General features: G+C 53.1%; 1 protein-coding gene across 1 annotated transcript; it reads right to left on the bottom strand.

Moving 5' to 3' along the window:
• Positions 1 to 7,202: 7,202 nt before the first annotated feature.
• Positions 7,203 to 15,176, bottom strand: FGF8 (fibroblast growth factor 8; the record flags this gene model as incomplete). The annotated part of the gene is made up of 5 exons (XM_082286104.1): positions 7,203 to 7,490; positions 8,483 to 8,589; positions 12,817 to 12,997; positions 15,024 to 15,060; positions 15,145 to 15,176. 5 exons carry the CDS (start codon positions 15,174 to 15,176, stop codon positions 7,203 to 7,205), a joined length of 645 nt encoding a protein of 214 aa, XP_082142230.1.
• Positions 15,177 to 16,420: the final 1,244 nt, after the last annotated feature.

Raw genomic sequence — 16,420 nt, 5'->3', positions numbered from 1 at the left:
TGGTGGTGCAGATGGAAATGGTGATTTGCGGAAACACCTGAACTTCCAAACTAGATACATCAATCTGTGCAGGTCTGCTGGCTGGAACAGTAACTATGGAAGAGAGCTGGACAATGAGCAATTCCCATCCGTGGGGGCCTTGAATGCCATGATGCCCAATGAGTATCAGTGGTTGCCCTACAAACAGTGGTGGCTGCCTTCCTGGAGCACAGTACGGTGGCAACACTGCTCTGGCGGCTGCCAGTTCATCCCAACACATGCCAACGACCCCTACTTTAATCAAAATGGATAAAAATTCTGGTCGTCCCCTTGCCTGCTCTACTGGTGTGGGACAACTGAAATGTTTGCCTGAGCCAGATGCATTCACAAAATCTTGGTTTTAATGGCATTTTGTGACTCAGGCTGGCTCCTCCACTGCGGCCCCAACTGCTGAGAAATCAATCATTACCAGCAGTTAGCTGTTTGATGGTTAACAGCCTGAACCAAAGCCAAACTGGTTGTTAATTGGACTAACAACTGATTTCAAGGGGTTGTTTTGCAGGGCCCAACACTCCCAGCAATTGACTTGGAGTTGTAACTAGCAGCCAGGCGGCAATTAACAGAGTCCAGGGAAATTCGCAGGCCATTACCAAAGGGCTGGCTCCCAGCTGGGCTTCTGCTTCTCACGGGGTGATAGGGAGCACAGCCACAGCCCAGGGCCTGAGCAGGCGCAGCCAGCACTCAAGCTCCCATTTCACATCTTGACAGTCAAAATTCTACTATGGATGTACAGCCTGGGTCTCATCCTGCACTTCAGCAAGCTCTTATGGGGTTTTTTTGAATGTTGTCTTTGGAGTTTTCCTAATATTTACTATGAACTTCCACAGGGACATCTTCCAGCTCTCTTTCAAATCCCTTCTCAGGACTCTCTTTTCTTGTGGTAGCAACTAGACCTGTGCTTGTGTCTGTCTTGGCAGCTTATGGCACCTGCTGCAGTTGACCATAGGAAACATCAAGTCTCTGGGACAAGGGCTGCTGCTTACTCTGGGAGCAGCTCATGAAAGAGGAGGTTCCAGCCACCAAGATGTACTACTACAGCAGGAGTATGCAAAACACTCACAGAAAGAGCAAGGCTGAGATTTTTTCCTTCTCCTCCTGCTATAAGTCTTCGAGAGGAAAAAAACTAGAAAACACTACTGGCCATATTGGCAGGAGAAGCTACCCCAGAAACAAGGACCCTTCACAGTGCTGTGGTCATGGTTGAAAGGGCTTACTCCATGGCTGAACAGAGGGCTTGGATGGGAGCAGGGGCACAGATCAGGCACTCACCAAACTGGGGAGGCTCTGACAGCCCTCACCATCCCATTTCCAGTCCACAACAACAAACAGCACAAGCTTAGCAAAGTGGTAATACCTGGACATGGCTGGAGTGGCTCTTCCCAACACAGCCAAGCCTCCCCTGTCTCTGATCTAGGACTCTGTAGCCACAGATTTGATCTTGGACATCACGCGGCCTGGAAGGACATTCCAGTGTTACAGCTACTATGAACATAGGAGAGATGCTGTAAGTCACACAAAGTCCAAGAACACCCCCCATCCAAGTCCCAGATATCCCTCCAACATCTCCCAAGAGCTCCTCTGGTGCACCAAGCCACAGGGGCCATGTCTCCCTGGGCCCAAGGCTTGTCAACACCAGAGGTCACAGCACATCCTTGTCCCAGAGGAAGGCAAACCACAAACTTAGCCATCAAAGGTCTTCTGCAGCAAAGCCACAGCAGTTGGAGGGTGGTCCCATTTCTAAGGGAGAACTGACAGTGCTGTAGGCATGTGTGGGGAGGGGGCAGCAAGGCTGCAAATGGGAAGTAGAGTGGTAATGAGGAGCATATGTGTAGGTGCTTGGAGCATCCCAGGTGCTACAGAAGTGCTAAGTGTTATTGCTACGGCCAGGAAACTGGCTGTGAAAACCAACTGTGCTCCACAGCACCTCTCTCTGCACCTTCTCCAGGGCCTGGACCAAAGACTCCCCATCAGACTCCAGAAAACAGGAACCAGCCTGCAGATGACTTTGGCTGCAGCTTGTGGTCAGAGGAGCTGTGTGGAAAGGAGAGGAGAGGAGCGGAGAGGGACCAAGGCTCAAAAGGAGATTTGGGTCTGGTCCACCTGTGGCCAAGAAGATTTTGTGCCCTGTCACAGCGTGGTGCTGTCCCTCAACACATGTGATTCTGTTGCAGCACAGAAGGATGTTTCCATATGTAAGACTCGTTTTGTGGCCACCCTGCCCAAAATAATCTATCTCATGAGCTCCTGGCCTGCAGGGCCATTCCCTTGGGACAGCACTGAGCTCATTTCTGCTCCACCTTGTGTCCCCCTCTAGGATGCTCCACTCGGTTCCACAGCCAGGGCTTGCTGCTATGGAGCAGGGCATGGAGCAGTGCTGAGCCCTCCCCACTGGCAGGATGCAGCCCACCAACAAGCCAGTTTGGTCTGGAGAGGCCAAAATATGAGATCCCCCACTGAGTCCCTGAGCATCCTCATTTCTGGCTATAAACCCCTTCCAAGGAGGAGTCTTTAGAGAGCGGGGGCTGAGACGATCCACAAGCTGCAGCCAGCCCCCACCCCCCTCCCCAAGAGGAATTGCTCTCACACAAATGAAATGTGTGTAATTAATGGGCAGGGGGCTGGACAGGTCTGAGATGAAAGCGTTTCCTGGACTTGTCCTTCATTTGCATGGTATCAGAAGCTGTTCAGTAGGTGTGACTTTTCCCACAGGGAGCCCTCAGTTCGGTGGCACAATAAAGCCAGAACTTCTTACCCAGAATTAATTAAAGGAGGGGGAGGGGGATGGTAGGGAAATGTTTGAAAGCTGAGCCTCATGCAATAAACAAACAGCCCAGTCGTCCTTCCCAAGCTAGAGCCTGCCTAAGGGAGTCTGGGCAAGCCCCAGCCCTGACACAGCATCCCACAGCCCACCCAGCTCAGTGGGCACCCATATCCAAGCGCACCTCGTGGAAAAGTTGTAAACTGAGAGAAGGGGTGGGAGCAGAGACAGCATGTGCCAAAAAGTTTGGGGTTTGGTTGATCAAGCCCTAGTGCAGCCCCTGCTCAGACAGCACATGCCTGTTTTCTTGCCACTTCAGTTTACTGCTGCCTGTCTACTCTGTTTCTCTGCCATAGAATCACAGAATGGTTTGGACTGGAAGGAGCTTTAAAGGTCATCTAATTCCAAATCCTCTGCCATGGGCAGGGATACGTTCAACTAGATCAGATTGCTCAAAGCCGTGTTCAACCTGGCCTTGGGCACTGCCAGGGATGGAGCACCCACAGCTTCTCTGGGCAATCACAGCGGCATTTGATCTGAAAACAGCTCTTTCTCCTGCCTGATGTTGCCCTGGTGTGTTCACCCCACATTTTCTTCTTACCCTGTGTTGGCTGGCTGGACCAGATGGGCTTCCCTGTGATCTGGCAAGGCAGACGGTCGCAAACGTTGCTCAGCTCCAGCCTTGTCGCTGTGTCTGGATGGCACCGCACGGTGAAGCCCTGTCCGGGCAGGGACACACACACTGCTGCTTGGAGCTCAGGATGGGGCCATCACCCCTGCTCCGACAGCCAGAGCAGCGAGGCTCCTCTCCTGCTTCATCTGCCACCTCCCTCCAGCCAGCTGGGGGCAGTGAGGGGGCTGCAGGGTGTCACTGGCAGTGGTGGCTTAGGAACAGGCACATGCCCACCACAAGGACTCTGCTAGCTCAAAGCAGAGGTTTCTGCCCAAAACACCCACGCTAACAGCAGGAGTTAACAGAAGTAAACACCCATCCCCAAAGCTCCCCATCCCCAGCACTCTCCTGCATCCAGCCCCATCTCAGCATCCCACAGTCCCCAGGGCCTCTGGATGGCTGTGTTTCTCAAGCTTGGTTCACACACCTGCTGATGAAGAAGGAAAAGGAAAAGTCCCACATTCCTGGGCTGATGATTGACCCTATGCATTCAAATAACAGCCAGGGTTTCTGTCACTGTGGAGGAACAGCAGGTACCACCAGGGACTGTCCCCACCTCCCTACATGGGTAGTAGAAACCACCAGCCCTGGGGACAATGTGCACAGGACCCTGCAGGGCCCAGGAAGAGCATGAGCTCCTCCAGACTTACCAAGGACTAAGTGGTATCAGTGCAGAGACAGGGTATGAGGAGCCGTTAATTAATTCATTTACTCATTAACTTACTAGAAGTGGGCTCTTTAATCTTCCAAGCAATGGTGAAACAACCTTTGTTGACTAGAAGCTAAAGTTGGACAAATTTGAACAATAAACAAAGTCTCAGGCTGTAGTGCTCCATGGCCCCCCAAAAGCCCTTTAATGAAAAGTGGCTGACTAACCATGAACCAAGAGAGCAGGAGCCAGGCCTGGGTGCAGAGCAGACAGCAGGATTTGGAGTATAGTGTGGTACAGAGCTGTGCAGGGACACAGGGCTGTCCATACCCACCTCAAACCCCAGGGTGCTAGCTGCTCCCTGCTCCAGCTCTTGGCTGCATCCCAGGATGGCAGGGATGGGGAACAGCCTTACCGGAGGTTGAGCACCCCCACCATGCCCTCCCATAGCTGGGGCATTCGAAACAAGACAGGAGACATGGAGCCAGTCCTGTGCCTCTGCTACTTGTACCTGGAGCAGGCACCTGGCACCAATTCACTCATGGTCACAAAGCCATTAGGAAAAGCAGTTAGACAAATTAAAGGGAAAAAAGCAACCATTAAGGACTATCAAACACAATCTCTGCCTGGGGAAAGGCCAGGAGCAATTCACTTTTAATTCCTGTAGCCTGTAAACCGCAGCAAAGTCTCGCCCCATCAGTCATCTTCAGGCTTCTGCAGCCCTTGGATCCTTCCTAGGACAAAAGCCATCCATGCTATCCTGTGACTCAAGCAACATCCTTGATCTCTGTGATGCAGCAGTGATGCTCAGGTGCATAGCACGGCCAAGTGCTCAGTCCCTTGTTTTCTCCCCTTGAAATGATTAATATTGCCAGTTCAGCCGAGGCTGCTGTGTCAGGGCCTCAAACCCACAGATAAAAGTCTCACCCTGAGCACTAAATGATGTCACAGGCACCCCTGAACACAGCGACAGAACCAGGGCTGCCACCAGTGATGGTGAGACTCACCTTGCAGGACTGCTACATTTATGCAGTTTAACATATTTCAGTTTTATTCTTGCATGCTTCCATACCTTAGAACCACTCTGTATCTGAATCCCTGATCAGGTCCTGAAAGCAAGACCACGCACTGCAGCAGGGTTGAGTATTCTCTGAAGGAGGGGACCCAACAGCCCACTTTGCAGAGCTACCAAACTCTTCCAGGTAAGAGAGGAGCAAATACCAGCTTTCTCTTGGAAAGCTTCATCCTGTGCTTGAAAGCAGTGATCAAGGCTCCATTGCACTATGTCCCCATTCAGCCTGCAGCAGGCCTTGCTCCCACCTGTCAAGGAGTTGGCATCTGCACATTGAACCTGGAATTTGCTGCAAGGAAAACCATTATTTCCACGAGACTCATCTGGGTTCAAAATCTTGGGGCAGTCTCCCACTTTCAACAGCTCTTCCCTTGGGAAGGAAATTGCACCAACCAGCAGCCTCAGCCCCATCCTGCACCTCACTGCCATCCTTTTTCACCCCTCTCCAACATGTCTCTCCAGCCCCAACCCATCCCTGGAAAGCATCAGGCTCTGTCAGACTAATACAAACTTTTAATGCACATATTAAATAAATATTTCAATCATTTCATATTCAATTTGTACACAACCGAAACAAAACAAAAATCCTCAAGGAAACAGGAAAACCCCCAAACAATCAAAAAAGATTGAATGAAAAGTCACCCCTGGTTCTGGCTCCTATCCAGTGTCTTTGTTTGCCCTCCCCGTTAAGAATAATTGGTTTAACCCTTTGGAGAGAGTCACAGTCCCAGGGCAGCATGTGCAGAGCAGGGCTGGCTGACGATATTCACTCAAGAGATTTAATGTTTCCTTTGGGGTTGGGGTTTTTTTTCTTCTAAATGGAAAATTGGGCTTCTGTCAACACAGAAATTTTGAAAGAAACCCCCTCCTTTCCTAGGGGGACAAGGATGGCAGTATTTCTTATCAAAGAGGAAACCTGGAAGAGACAGTTGGCAATGGAAGCACCAACTATTATGACATGATACTGAATATTACCACAAAACAGCCTGGAATGGCTCCACAATAATTTGTAAACTTTGTTTAATTTTATGGATGAAAACTTGCATCTGATAAAAAAATATAGACAGAAAAAAAATATCAATTTTTGGTGAGAAGTTCACATTTTCCACATGGGGAAAAAAATAATACCAGTTACCAGCCTGCTCCACGGCAGCTGTACCTTAGTACTTTAAAACAAACCAAATGCCAAAGATGCTCCCGTGGGTAAGAGGTACCAAGTCAGTTCAGGACTTTCTCTGGGGAATCCATCACCCCTGTCCTCTCCTGAGTAAAAAAGTAAGTTGAGAGTTGTGAAGCCAGCAGTGTTCTCAGAAGGATGCAAGCGACTTCCAGCAACCCCTTGCTCAGCCAAAGAAGTAGGCACATCCAAGGAAAGAAAGCATCCAGTGGTCCTCACCCCCAGGCGTCATAGTCAGCCCCCACAGGCAGTGCCCCCACATCACTCAGGCTGCAAAAACCACCTAGGAAATCTCCAACCACCTACAAAATAAACCCCCTCCCCTTAGTTGTTTTCCAGCCTCTCCATCTTCTCCAGTAAGCATAACATTAGTTCAGTTCATTTAAGTAGCACATCGCTTCCAGATTTGGATTTCCATGGTTTTTTTGCTTGTTTGTTTTAAACATGATTTTTTAACTCCTTTCCCCCTAGAGCTACAAAAAAAAAAATTACAAAATAAAGCGCAACCCCGAACAGACTAGAACATTTCTAAGTGAAGGGCTCTTCTCCCTTCACCAGTCTTTGAATGTTTCATTACTTTTAAAGCTGGAGTACAAAAATAGAGCCTCTCTCATTTTTTTCCTCTTTTTTTTTTTTTTTTTGTAAAAACCAAACACCCCCCCCAAAAGTATCAACAACTAGAGCAGGTAATTTTTTTTTATCCTCCCCCTCCCATTTTTTTTTTTTCTCTGTTTAGTTTAATACCCATAAGGGAAGGTCTCTACATATAGTCCACCAAGCTCAGAGGAACATCCTCCAGGAGAGATGCAGGCAGATGGGGCAGGGGCAGGCACATCAAGGGCCCGCTCTGGAGCTGGAGTTTCTAGTCCTTTTACTTCTCCGGTTGAAGGGGTAGTTGAGGAACTCAAAGCGTCTGTGGGGCTCGGTGGTCTGGTGGCCCTTGGGAAGCCTCTTCATGAAATGCACCTCGCGCTGGTGCTGCCGGGTCTTGGAGCCCTTGCGCGGGCGGCCCTTGCGGGTGAAGGCCATGTACCAGCCCTCGTACTTGGCGTTCTGCAGCGCTGTGTAGTTGTTCTCCAGCACGATCTCCGTGAACACGCAGTCCTTGCCTTTGCCGTTGCTCTGAGAAGGGGACAGGAGCAGAGATTTAAGCAACAGGCACTTGCTCAGAGGGCTGCCTCTCACTGCCCCACACTGGACTGACTGATGTGGCAACAGGGTTGCAGTGCTTGCGGGCAACCAAAGGCTCACTGCTCCCACAGGTCAGAATTGCCCAAAATCTGCTTTTCCTCAACAAGCCGCAGGGAGCAGGCATTGTGACACAAACACTGCTCATTGCTGCTTACATACCAGCGCAGCTGGTCCCAGCCTTAACTTCCACCACATCCATAAGGGAACTTTTGCCTCCACCTGTGCCTGGGTATAACCATAGGCAAACTCTCCGTCCCAGTTCACCCACACATCCTGTCCCTCTGGCGTCTTTAATATAGGAGGGGCATCGAGGAGCATTGAGTGGTAGGAGAAGTGACGTGAGGTCAGTGGTGCTGGTGCCCACTGATGCAGGTGGTGGGAGGAGCACGGGGTAGCCAGGAGCTGAGCTCCCCCCATTATGGGCAGCAGCAGGACTAGAGAGGGACCCACACTGGGCAGCCCCCAGGAAGCAGCTGCCATGGAAAATCCTTGCAGATAATCACAGTTCTGGAGGGATTTTGCACATCCATCCCCCCCCCCCGCCATGGGAAGGGGCATCGAGGCTCAGAAGCTGCATGACAAATCAGCGGGTGGTGGGGTCTGGCCTTGGGGCCAGCCCCATGGAGCATCTTAACATTCCTGGCATTTGTACCATGTAATCGTGGAGAATAGACCAGCAATCCGCCTATTTGTTCGGAGAGATAGAAGGAATGTGCCCCACATGGCACCCTCCCACCTCTCTTGCTCCCCCTCAGGCTGCAGGATGGCTTGTCCCCCTGCCCTCAAAAAGGCAGTGCTGGCTGAGCCCCATCTCACCTCCCCACCACACAGGTAGCTCTGTATCAGGTCAGAGCTCCTCTCCTGGCAGTCCCTGCTCCGTGTCCCCAGCAGTTCCCTGCCTTGCCCATACCCTTGCACCCTACCTTGCCAATCAGCTTCCCCTTCTTGTTCATGCAGATGTAGAAACCTGTGGCTGCCCCCTTGATACGCACACGGCTCCCAAAGGTGTCTGTCTCCACGATGAGCTTGGCTGGGGAGAGCAACGGAGGGGAGAGAGGGAGGGAGGTCAGAGGGGCTGTGGGATAGAGCCAGCCCAGGTATGGAGACCCCAGCAATGAGCCCTGGTGCTGAGCACTGCAGGCACATGAGCTCATGCAACTGGGCCAGAGAGAGCCCTAAAATCAGCACATGAGGTTAAGATACAGCTTTGTCCCTCCCTTAATCTGCCCCTATGTCCCTGCATGACCTTGGACATGATCCTTTGCCACCGTGAGCTGTGCTGGGTGGGGAGTAGCTCTGTTTTACCCCACTCCACGGGGCTCAGTGGTTCAGGTGCCACAGAGGTGTCCCAGATGGAGTCAGGGCAGTGAGCAGGGCTTGTGCTGGAGGTCTGGGTGTGCCTGTGGGCAAGAACCAGGCAGGCACCTTCTGGAAGTGCTCAGCATGCTGCCAGCTGTCCCCAGCCCAGGGGACACTGCTCCATGTCCCTCTGCCAGGCCAGGGCTGCAGGAGGAGTAGTGACTTTGCAGCTGGCAGGGGAGGCGTGAAGGGTAACAGCCACCCTTTTAATGCCTTTCACCTTTGCACAAGTCGAGAGGGCGTATTGATTTGGTCTCAGTTTTTTAATGGAGGCATCGATCGACTTCCGAAGGAGCTATGCAAATCACTGGGTCGATGGGCCACCTATAAATAGAACTGTCACCTTCCCTCCCTGCCTTCACCCTGGGAACCCAAGCCCCAAAGCCCATCCATCCCCAGGGAAGGGGGACGATGGGGACAGGACATCCTTCTTCCCAGTCCTGCAGCTGCTGTCCCCAGGGCAAGACTCGATGGGGATGGTGGCTACCTGTTTGCACCTCAAAAGGTCTGTGCTATGCCAAGCACCAAAGAATTCCCCACGGTGCTGAAAAGCCAGCTGTGACTGCCCCATCAGCTCTTGTCCAGCATCAGCCCATAGTACGACAAGTGCTATCAGAAAAGGCAATTAGAGTACAGGCCACAAAGATTCCAAGCTGACACTCTTAATATGGGTTTAAGTCTGTTGATGCCCAATTTATCCTCTCTGATCTCTGCACAAGGGCCGCTCAGTTCCTCAGGACTGTGGTTCACTGCAGCTTGCACATCTCTAGCCCAGCATGCTCAGCCTCCAGCAAGTCCCAGTGAGGGCAGTGCTGTGGCTCTGGAGTGGGAGGCTTGGCAGGAGGATGCTTTGAATGGCAGAAGGAGGCTGAGGGTACACACACACAAGCTAAAACGAGCCTAAATCACACTCTGGGTGAGGGGCAAATGGCCCCTCTGTCTCTGCAATGCCTCAGTCCTGCTCCCTGTTATGATGGATGCTGCTCAGGTCAATGGCACCAAGGGTAGGGGCAGCAAGCAGGCAGTGCTGGCAGCCACTGAGTTGACCAATGGAAAGATCATCCCCAAATTTGCTGGGGCTGACTGATTTGGTGCTGTCAGGCAGGCCAAGCTTGATGTGCATGCAGGCACCCCCTCCCCTCAGCATCACCCTGCAGCATCTCTTGTCCCCAAGCTACCGTGCACTCACATCCCCCTACTCCTAGGCAGGCACAGATTGAATTCAGAGACAGGAAATTTGGGAAGAGCCAACTCCAGGCTGTGCTGATCAATGCCCAGAGCCTGACAAGCACCTAGCATCCCCAAAATCACCCACGGGAGCGATGGCACTCTGCAAACAAAGCACTGAGACAGTGACCCCCTATTTATCTATATTGGGGAAAGGGGGAATTGATCTTGGAGGCAGTAAAAGGTTTGAGGAGAATTGATTTTTCTCTCTGAGTGATAGAAAGAGCTGGGAGGGAGGGAGGGATGAAGAGGGAGAGAGGGAGGGAGTGGGAGGCCTTGGCCTCAGTGAGCACAAAACCCTGCTTTAAAGATGCACATTGCTTCTCTTTTGGACTTTTCCTTTTTTTCTTTTTCCCCAAAGGGCAGCTGTGATTTACAGCCACCAGACGGGTTTGCTGCCCTGCACGAGCCCAGCCCATGTGTCGCTCTGGCCCCCTCATCCACAGAGGATAAAAACAACCTGGCCCCAGGGACTTGCACCCCTAGACCCTTGTAGGCAACTCGTGAACCTTGCAAACTCCAGCCCCAGCCAGCAGAAAACCCTGGGCATAGATAAAAACCAGCAAGTGGGCAGAGAGCTGTGCTGGTGTCCCCAGCCACTCGTGGGGTTGAGTTCAAGCTGCAGCTGGCAGTGGTTTTCTTGGTGGCAGGCACAGCCTGGGAGGGACAAGCTGGGCTGCAGCTTCCCTTAGAATTAAGGCCGCCCACCTTCCCTTAGAATTAAAAAAAGTCAATCAAATATTGACAATTAAGATAAATAACTGAAAATGCCAGACTTGATGTTAAGTCGGCTGTAAAAATGTCAGCGTGGGGAAAGGGGTCATCTGCAAAAATAAATCAACCCCTTTTACACACCCACCCCCAAAAATGAGACAGAAAAAAAAAAAAAAAGGCGGAAGGAACGGCTTGGGGAGGGGGGAATCCTTGCTGCAAAAGTGGATTTCTAGATAACATTTGGGGGGAGTCCTTTTTTTTTTTTTTCCTCCCTCTTTTAGGGAGGGGGCGAGGCTTAACATTTTCAACTCCATTCTTTCATTTAAGTGACAGATTTATCCCAGTAAAATTATGTTTCATGCTCAAACTTTGAAGGGAAAGTGGCTACGTAAATGCTGAAAAAATGCAGCGAGACACACTTGATCCCCCAACTGGACTGCGAAGAGGAGAAAGTATTCAGGAAATGTTAAAAAAGGTGAAAGTAAGAAGCGTTTTAATAGTTCTTCCAGACATGGGGGCCTCCCTAGAGATTCATACAGAACAATCCTGAACCTCTATTTTAACATTTACAGACTTGCAACTCTTTTAAAACTTTACATCTGAAAAACTGCTTGTTCTCTTTCTGGTTTAGATCAGTCTTCATTTTCCTCCTTAGCTCTTCAAATGCTTAACCTTTCTTTATTACATTTTAATAGAGTTTTTCAAGCCACCACCAGTCCCCTCCTTCTGGCCTTATTTAAACCTGGTTGTTATTTAAATATGCACTAACTGTTTTTTAAAATCCAGGCGTTAGAGGTCTAAAACAAGATGGGATTTTCTTTTTTTGCTTGGGAAAATAGCTACTGCCCTTTCAAGCTAGATCTGCTCCAGGATGGGAATAATTCATTTGCAAGATTAATTCTGGATGTATGGAATATCACATGGAACCTGCACTGTGCTTGCACTGATAATGTCCAGGGTGAAATTTTCAGCCAAAGTAAAATGAAGAAAAAGCCCCCAAAACCCAGAAAGGTAAAGAAAAAAATTGTTCCTACTAATCTACCCAAGCAAGGTAGGGAAATTGCAGCTAATACCAAAGAACAAGAGTTGCAATCCCTGTGCACAACACACAGGAACGCAGGTGCTTCCCTGCCCCGGGTGCAGGATCAGGCCTCCCGCAGCCGGCCCCGTGGCGCTGCCGGGGCTCGCTGGCCCCACCGACCCCTGCGCCACGTTTGACCATCCCAGCATGGCAGTAGCTCACACCACCAAAGTATTTGGGCTTCAAGAGTCCCCAGAGGAGAGACCGGTCCCCCTGCCCTAGAGAGGATGGGGGTTTTGGGGAGAGGGTGCCAGGACGATGCAGAGGGGCTGTGGCAGAGCACAGGCTCTCACGCTTGCAGAGTCCCTGCTTTGTCTCTAGAGACACCGCAGCATCTTCACCTGCAGCTGACTGCCTCGCTGACCCTCTGCTCGGGATTTGTGAGGAGAAGGAAGGGATGGGACTGTATCAGGAAAATGCCACTTTAGACAGTCCTAGTTCAGGGAAGGCTTCCAAAGCAGTCATTCCCCCTTTCTCCTCCCTGCCTCTTTTTCAAATTTACTTTCTGTTTCTGTTTCAGAAGGAAGTCTCAGGGATTCCCATCCCTCTAAAGAGCTGGGATGAAATGACTGATGATGCTCAGGATGTCACAGCCCCGAGCCCTCTGAGTCAGGTGCAAACCAAGAATTAAAAGGAAAGAAGCAGAGCCTATCCTTCAAGAACTGGTCCCCTCCCTTGGCACAGGGAACCCGCCCTCACCTTGAATCACACAGCTGCTGATTACTGACCCCTATGTTCTCCTTTTACAAGCCCCCACAAGCTGAACGATTTTAACGATTTCTGGCTAACAAACAGGACGGAAATCATCAATCGCCACTATGGGCTGCGAACACCTCCCCAGCTCCCCCCTCGCCTGCCCACATCATGTGTCCTTACCGTGCACATCCCCATCCTCTGCCATCGCATTGATTTTCTTGTTGTCCAAGATCTGCACATGTTTCCCGCTGGTCCGGCTGTACAGCTGGTAGGTACGGACAAGCCGCCGGCTGAGCTGATCTGTCACCAGGCTCTGCTCCCTCACATGCTGTGTAAAATTAGGTGGGGACTGAACAGTTACCTTTAGGAAATTAAAAAATATACAACACACCATTATAATCTCTACTCCTCAGCGGGGCAAATGGGCTGAGCCGAGATCACTGGCCTCCAGCTGGGCTTTATGGGGAGGCCAGGAGCCAGGACCGCGGCGGTGCCTCCTGTGCCACCAAAATCTTTCCAGGAGAAGGAGCACTAAGCTCTGGGACACAGTGATCAGAGCCCTATAGAGAGCTCCAGACATGCCCAAAGCAGAGGGGCAGGTGGCTCGGGAGTACAACAGTGCTTGGTGAGCCCAGAAGCCCCTCCAGGGCTCAGGGGGTCCTAACTGGTGCTGGGGTACCTTGAGATGGGCGTCAAGGCTGGGAGGTGGAGGGGGTCGAGGCGAGCCATGCAGGATGGCACTGTGTTGCCCTCTCTAGGGGCTGATGCTTTCATCCCACACCTCTCTCACCTCTGCAGGAACATACTACTACTCCAGCTGCCCCAAGCACATATCCCAGCTGCCTGTCCTCTGGGTCTCAGGCTCTTTATTTGCTCCCAAATATCCCACTCAATAAGCTCTTCCAACACAAAGTCCACAGAGATGGTAGAGCTGTGAGGTATAAGAATTACAAGAAAACCATACCCCAGCCCAGGTATTTAGTGGTATAACAACCTGAGGATACCAACATGCTACCCATGCAATCACAGCCCTCATCCCCACTCAGTGCCAGCACGGGGTCTTCCCCAGCCCACCAACCCGTTAGTCCCAGAGCCGCAGCTGAGCCCATCCTCTCCAGACCCGACACTGCTGCTCCTGGGCTTTAAATGATTTTCATGAGCAGCCAAACCTGCTCCCCCCTCAGCCCCGGCTCGCAAGCTGGCACAGAAGTCTTTTTCCCCCCTCGTCTCAAATCCCTCTTTTAAGTCTGGAAAGTTTCGCTGCTCCCTGACATTTATAAAGATGTATTCTGAGCAAATGTTAGGAGATCGCTCCTTTCAACATCAGAAGGCTGGGACTACCCCCCACCACCCCCACGTCAAATGGGAAGATTTCCTCCTGTCTTAAACAACAACAGAAAACCACAATAAAAGCAAAAGCCGCTGCTCTCCCAAAGCCAGCTTTATAGAGATATCTCCCCTTGACAATGTCATCTCTCTCCCTCTGCTTCTGCCTGTGCATGTGTGTTTCCTATAGACGGGTTTTGGATAATACAGCAGGATTCTCTCCCCAGCTCTGATGAGGGTACCATGTGGAGGAGAGGTCATTAGCCATGCTGCTATTTGGTCTCCATCTCATACTCCAAAATATTACAGCTATGTTTTTATACAACTGCACACTCCCAGTGCTCCATTCCCTTCACTATTCAGCTGGAAATTCCATTTTTTCCCCCCAAGCTTCCAGGAAAATAACAATAATAAAAAAAGTAGCTTAAAGGGCATTTTAAACAAAGCTTCTGCACCTGTGATCTCAGGGGGAAGGGGGGGCTTCACCCCGGTTTGGAGGCGCACCGCTCCCAGCGACGCGTGCCTGCTGGTATGCGGGTGTTGCACAAGCTCTGCCCGGGACGTTTAATCTATTCGTGTCACTTCTGCCTCTGCCGATACAAACCAGCTATGCTAAAGTCTGACACTTTTAAGCTGAATCAAAACCTGCGCTTTTTACTAAGGCTTTTGCAGGGTTTCTTTTCCTCTTTTTAATTCTGCTTTACTTTTTTGGATGAAGCAACATAGGAGGGAAAAAAAACGGAGGAGAAGGATGGGGGTATCCACAGTGTAATTAGAGGTCGGGGGACGGGAATTAAAGCTGCTTTAAGATAACCCTGCGTATTTCCTTGAAATCCCGGTACCCTCTGCCTCGCAGCCGGAGTCCCCCGCACCGTATTTTGCGTCCCGGGAAAGGTGGGTTCCCCCTCGGCTCCGGCCTTTTACGACCCGGCAACTTTTGTCTCCTGGGTTTTAAACGGCTCCTCTTCCCTGTCTCCCTCCCTGCCGAGCCGCTCGGCGGCGGCGGGGCACCCCCCATCCCCGCGGGGCGAACAAAGCCGGGCAGCCCAGCGGGCTCTTACCTGGGCTTGCAGGCAGAGGACGAACAAGTGCATTAACCTGGGAGGGGGAAAAGCGGGAGAGAGGTGTGAGCCGGGGGGGCTGCGGGCGCGGGGCGGGAGAGCTGGGGCTGCCGGTACTCACACGTAGCTAAAGAGCGAAGAGCAGGGGTCCATCGCGGCGCCGATGCGGGGCCGGGGGCCCGGGGCCCGGCGGCGGCGGGGAGCGCCCGGGGGGCGCGGCGCTGCCTCAGCTCCTCGGTTCCTCTCGCCCTGCCGGCACGTCCTCGCCCCAAAGAAAGGAGGGCACAAGCGGCTACAGAGGGGAAAGGTCCCGGGGACCCGACCGCCCGCCCAGCCCCCGGGGCACTCGGCCGGCGGCCCCTGCCGCGGGGAGCCCCCCGCTCCGCGGCCCCGCTGCGTCCCCGGGAGGCGAAGCCGACCCGCAGCCCCGACGGCGGGGGCGGGCGCGGCCCGGGGCGGCAGCCGCAGCGGGGGAAGCCCGGCCGGACGCCCGCTACCCTCCCGGCCCCGGCGGTACCTGCCGAAGCGGAGCGAGCGGCGGGCCAGGTGTCGCCGGGGCTCGGGGCTGCCACTAAGGGCCGGGCTCCGCGGCCAGTCGCCGGCGGGACTCCCTCCCCACCCCGTGCCTCAGTTTCCCCATGGGTAAAACGGGGTTTAAGGGCTCGGAGGGTGGGTCGTGGATGCGGTTCCCCCCGCTGGGGGTTCGCCGCTCCGCGGGCGCGTTGTGGATTGGGAGCGGGCGGGTGAGCCCTCCCGGGACGTGCCAGACATTAAAAGGATTACCGGAGGAGGGGGATGGAGGGGGCCGGAGTTTCGAGAAGGAGTGAGGCTGAGCAAATACCTCCGCCGGGGTGGGGAGCGGGACACCCCCGCTTTCTCCGCGAGCATCCCCGCCGGGCGCTTACCTTGTGGAGCGGGCGGGCGCCCTCAGGGCCGGCGCTGCGGGGCCATGGGGCCGGGCGGCGGCGGCGGGACGGGGCTCAGCCCCGCAGCCCGGGCAGGGCCGCCGAGGGCTGCATTGTTCCGGCGAGCCCCGGCCCTCCCGGCCCCGCCACCTGTTGCGCACCGGGGCGGGGGCTGCGGCGGGGCTGCAGCGGGCGGCCCCCGGGGCCGGTACCTGGCCGGGGCCGGCGCCGCCTGCTCGGCGCTGAGTGACAGCTGCTAATTTGCCGGCCGTGCCCCGCTGCCGGTCCCCGCGCTCCCCGCGCCCTCCTTTATCTTATCAGAGCCCATAATTACAATTGCTATTTTGCTTCCTCGAATCAGCAATCAGCGCTATCTGCCGCCGCTGGAGAGGCAGCTCCTGTCAGCCGCCCCTGAGTGACAGCGCGGCGGCTGCCCCGCCGCACCAGCACACACACCCACAGAGACACACGCGTGCACGGCCCTCCCGCACA

This window comes from Coloeus monedula (assembly GCF_965178545.1).
Source record: "Coloeus monedula genome assembly, chromosome: 8".
Taxonomy (NCBI): domain Eukaryota; kingdom Metazoa; phylum Chordata; class Aves; order Passeriformes; family Corvidae; genus Coloeus; species Coloeus monedula.
Note: the sequence above shows the minus strand (reverse complement) of the source record. Positions and strands in the feature narration are given on the sequence as shown.